This window comes from Priapulus caudatus, unplaced genomic scaffold, assembly GCF_000485595.1.
Source record: "Priapulus caudatus unplaced genomic scaffold, Priapulus_caudatus-5.0.1 Scaffold193, whole genome shotgun sequence".
NCBI classification, from domain to species: domain Eukaryota; kingdom Metazoa; phylum Priapulida; class Priapulimorpha; order Priapulimorphida; family Priapulidae; genus Priapulus; species Priapulus caudatus.
In genome coordinates, this window is record NW_014577254.1 from 349,098 (window position 1) to 354,351 (window position 5,254).

At 46.9% G+C, this 5,254-nt stretch overlaps 1 protein-coding gene across 1 annotated transcript in view; it reads left to right on the forward strand.

Annotated features, from left to right (window-relative positions):
- The window catches only part of LOC106807058 (aminopeptidase N-like), a 10,201-nt gene extending 6,751 nt beyond the window's left edge, over positions 1–3,450 (forward strand). Inside the window, exons 11-13 of the mRNA XM_014809285.1 lie at positions 1,187–1,252; positions 2,879–3,075; positions 3,351–3,450. Coding sequence (XP_014664771.1) covers positions 1,187–1,252; positions 2,879–3,075; positions 3,351–3,450 — 363 coding nt within the window. The remainder of the gene's footprint in view (positions 1–1,186; positions 1,253–2,878; positions 3,076–3,350) is intronic.
- The last annotated feature ends 1,804 nt before the right edge of the window (positions 3,451–5,254 follow it).

Below are 5,254 nucleotides of genomic sequence, written 5' to 3' on the forward strand. Positions count from 1 at the left end.
ATGTTACTGCCGGCTATACCACAAACTGCTCGAGCAAGTTCAGCGTGTGTCGTGAATCATATATTATATATTACTCCAATAGCTAACTTAGATCGCCGCCAGTGAATCCAAATCATAAAACAGATGAATCGCTACGTCGCCGGTTGCCAACCTTCGCTGTTTCATCGACGGCCATTTGAAGATGCTGCTGCCTGCTGCTGCTTGCTGCTGTACTGACTGATAATGATGCTGTTGCTGTGCTGGTACTGACTGCTTGGTGCTGCTGCTACTGCTTGAATAATGATGCTGTTGCTGCCTGCTGGTACTACTGCTGCGGCCTGCTGTTTGCTACTGCTAGTAATGATGCTGTTGCTGACTGCTGGTTAACTGCTGCCTGCGGCCCGACTGCTGCTACGGTGATAATGATGTGCTGTACTGCTGCCCTGTGCGTGGATTTACTGCTGCTGCTGCCCTGCTGCTCGCCTGCTGCTGTCTTGCTGACTGCTGCTGCTGTCTGCCTTGCTGGCGGCTCTTGCTGCTCACTGCTCTGCTGGTACTTTGCTGCTTTCGCTCTCGGTGGCTGGTATAGACTGCTGTGCTGGCTAGCTACTTGCTGAAATGATGATGCTGCGCTGCCCTGCTGTACTGCCCGGACACTGCTTGCTACTGCTACTAATGCTGTGCTCACTGTACTATGTGATGCAGCTGCTGCCTGTTGCTGATAATAAAAGATACGAAAAATGATGCTACGGCTGCTTGCTGCCCTGCTCACTACTGCTGCTGTTGCCTGCTGCTGCTTACTGTGCTGCTGCTGCTGTGCCTGCTGGCTAGTTGCTGCATGCTGGCTGCTGCTGCCTGGACTAATGATAGCTGTTGGCTGACAGTGGTACTGAAAGCTATTTACTGCTGCTGGTGCTGCTATGTATATGCTTGCACTGTTGCCCTGGCTGCCTGCTCACTTACTGCGCTACTGCTGCTATGCTTGTCTCTGCTGCTGCCTGTGCTGTGCTGCTGTGTTCTCTACTACTGTGCTGCTGCTGATCAAATCGATTGCTGCTGCTGCCTGTGCTTGCTGCTGCTACTTACTTACTTGCTGCTGCTGCTGCTATCCTGCTACTGTTACTGCTGTGCTGCTGCTGATGATGATTTATATTATCACAAAGATGCTATTATTATTGAATTATATAGAACTTATCACATTTTACAGCTGTTCCTGGAACGGCACTCGTACGGCACGGCTACCACTAGCGACCTTTGGGACGCCTTACAAGAGGTACGATGAAAACATTCAATACACACATAAGAGCTAGACCTTCTGTATATAAGGTCTCTGTAGGTCTAGTATATAAGGTCTCTGTGAGGTCTGTGTATATCAATGCGTCTCTGTAAGTCTTGCTTATATAAGGTCTCCTCGTAGGTCTTAGTATATCAAGGTCTCTGTAGTTCTTGCATGTATAAGCGTCTCTGTGGTCTTGTATATAAAGGTCTCTGTACTTAGGTCTTGTATATAAGGTCTCTGTAGGTCTTGTATATAAGGTCTCCGTAGGTCATGTGTATAAGGTCTCTGTAGGTCTTGTATATAAGGTCTGCGTAGGTCTTGTATATTAAGTGCTCTCGTAGGTCTTGTATATAGGTCTTCTGTAGGTCTTGTACATAAGGTCTCTGTAGGTCTTGTTATTATAAGGTCTCTGTAGGTTTCTTGTAATATAGGTCTCTGTAGGTCTTGTATATAAGGTCTCTGTAGGTCTTGTATATAAGGTCTCTGTAGGTCTTGTATATAAGGTCTCTGTAGGTCTTGTATATAAGGTCTCTGTAGGTCTGTATATAAGGTCTCTGTAGGTCTTGTGTATAATGTGGTCTCTGTAGCGTTTTCTGTATCATAAGGTCTCTGTATGCGTCTTGTTATAAGGTCTCTGATAGCGTCTTGGGTATATAAGAGTCCGTTAGGTCATGGTGGGTATAAGGTCTCTGTAGGTCTTGGGTAGATAAGGTCTGCGTAGGTCTTGTAGGTATAGGCTCTCTGTAGGTTCTTGCTATATAAAGGTCTCTGTAGGTTTGCATACATAGGTCTCTGTAGGCTTGTATATAAGGTCTCTGTAGGTCTTGTATATAAGGTCTCTGAGGTCTTGTATATAAGGTCTCTGTAGGTCTTGTATATAAGGTCTCTGTAGGTTCTTTAACATATAGGTCTTCTGTACGGTCTTGTAATATAAGCGTCTCTGTAGGTCTTGTATATAATGCGTTCTCTGTAGGTCTTGTATATAAGGTCTCTGTAGGTCTTGTATATAAGGTCTCTGTAGGTCATGTGTATAAGGTCTCTGTAGGTCTTGTATATAAGGTCTCTGTAGGTCTTGTATATAAGGTCTGCGTAGGTCTTGTATATAAGGTCTCTGTAGGTCTTGTATATAAGGTCTCTGTAGGTCTTGTATATAAGGTCTCCTGTGAGGCTCTTGTATATAAGGTCTCTAGGTCTTGTATAGGATGAGTCTTCTGTTAGCGTTTGTATATATAGGGTCTCTGTAGGTCTTGTATAGAAGGTCTCTGAGAACCCACAGAGCGCTGATCTAAACTTGTCTGCTAACTTAACCATTTACTCATACCTAGGGCATGATCATGAATACCAATAGCCCTGTTGATATTGGTAATTGATTATCATATGTTTTATGTGTGAATATGATATAATACTGTGTGAAAATGATATTGAAGAATGTTGACAAATGTTGACGATGTTGACGATTTTGGTGAATGACAAATGTACAATCCTGGCAAAAGCAGATTGATTGTCGAGGAATCGCTATACTATGATATTAATGAATGTTGATAAATACTGCCGATAAATACACGACGGATATTCCCGTCAAATTCCGAAAAAATCCGTAAATTGTATTTCTATTATCAGCAATCGCTACTAGATGGCAGCAGCGCAGACATGCTCGACGGGCAGCACATACAGACCATCATGAACACGTGGACACTACAGAATGGCTACCCCGTCATAACGGTGACGAGGGACTACGTGAACGGTGGCGCCACCGTCAGCCAGCAGCGATTTCTTCGCGACAGCAGTCCAACCAGGCATCTTACCAGGAACTACAAGTACGCGAACTCCCTTATACCCGTCTGTCTTGCTGTGTGGCTTGATCATAGACCCTTATACCTACTATATATATAATAAATAATAATATATATATATATATATATATATATATATATACATACATATATATGGAGGGGTAATATAAAGGGTATATGTACCTTTAAATGGGAGGCATCATAAATTTGCGCCCATAGTGCGCATGTCATTCGCTACACGTTTTTATTCATTGCTATAATCAAATAATGATGTGTTTGTCTCATTATCGATGATATAGTCAGAGCTACGAGTTGGCGCTTGAATGGGTTACAGCCGACCGGGATAGCTGGACATCTCCAGAAAGACTGTGGATGCACGGGGATGCAGAAGGTGAGTAGGAGCGGCCAGGAGGGTCAGCTTCCGATTGTAGAATGCAATTATAACAAGAGCAATCGGAGATAGCAAACCTCCACCACAGCTTAACAGTCCCCCAATATATCTATATATAGCTATCGATCTAATTTGTAGTTGGGTTTAACTCGGCCGTGACACATCATAAACCCCTACAGAGAGAGAAAGCGAAAGCGAAATGAAGCGAAGCGGTTAGAGAGTAAACCGCTACACTACCATCAATGATGAGAAATCCTTCAAGAAATTCCTGGATCCAGATCTGGATCCGGATCACCACCAAAATCTAATCGATTGGTTCTTGGCTCAAGACCAACCCGTCCAAAACCTTTCATCAAAATCCGTCTGTAACTTTTTGAGATATCTTGTTGACAGACAACCAAACCAACAAACCAACAAACAAACCAACAGGGGGGAAAACATAACCTCCTTAGCGGAGGTAATTAGTTTTGCATGATCACCAATCCTTTTATACAAGTCGGTTGTCAAACCAGCTCGTCGCAATGTATGGTGCTACATTAGTCTATGATTATTATTATTCTTTATATTTATATTATTTATATTATAATGATTATATCAGATTAGTCTATATAGTTGGTTATAATGATCTTCTGATGCAATATAATATTCTTATTAAATACAACCATTGATGAGGTTGTAGATCTGACATTCCACGTCCGCGACCTCTTCTTGAGCTCTTATGCATCTCTCGCTCTTACTACCCCCCTCTCTCTCTCTCTCTCTCTCTCTCTCTCTCTCTCTCTCTGGCTCTCTCACTCTCTCTTACTACCCCCCTCTCTCTCTCTCTGCCCTCCTCTCTCTCTCGCTCTCTCCTGCGTCGCTATCGCAGCTGCAGACTCCGCATATATACGTCGCTGCAGCTGCGAGCGTTGCTTCGTCAGCAGCCTAGCGGCGGCCACCGTGTCGTGTGAAGCCAGCAAAGCTAGCTCTCCCTCCCCAGCCAGCCAGCCCTCCCTCCTCACACCAGGCTGCGTGTGCTATTTCGCACGTCGCCCGCGGGGGGGGACGGGTCACGCCGGGGCTTCCTCTCTGTTGCTTGGCTCGAGCTCTCCCGTTTCCAAAGAGATTTACCGACTTAAATGTCGCTACGGACGGCCTGGCCAGTCGACATGTGCGCCTCTATGCGCGTTCGGCGTCGGTCTGTCGGTGCTGTGGTTATGACGATAATGCGATTACCGGAAGAATCCGAGTAGGAGGAGGGTCTTGCGGTGGAGGGGGGACTATAATTGATGGCACCACCAAGATGGCCTCGCGGCACGGCCGAGTTTATTAAACCGTAGATGGCGGCGAAGATTGATAAATTATTCATAGACATCACCACTGGGGTTCCGGTTCATGATGTCGTTGGCGAAGTAATAATTCACGCTCAACCGATCACCATCGCGTCACGCACCCGACCATCGTCCGCACCGAATCGCACCGTCCCGCACCCGACACCGCCACGCACGCCGACCCCCGACCGCACCCGACCGACCCACACCGTCCGCACCCGACACCGTCCGCACCCGATCACGCATGCCGTTCACGAGCACCCGACCACGTCCGCACGCCGACCACCGACCGCAGCCGAATCACCATCCGTTCACGCGACAGCCACCACCGTCCGCGACCCTGAACCACACCGTCACCACCCGACGCACTGACCGACCACCGTCCCGCACCCGACGCGCACACCGATCGTTTCGACCACCGTGCCGCACCCGACCACCGACCGCTATACCCGCACACCATCCGTTCACAGTAGAAGGCACCTTGCCGCACGCCACCGACCGC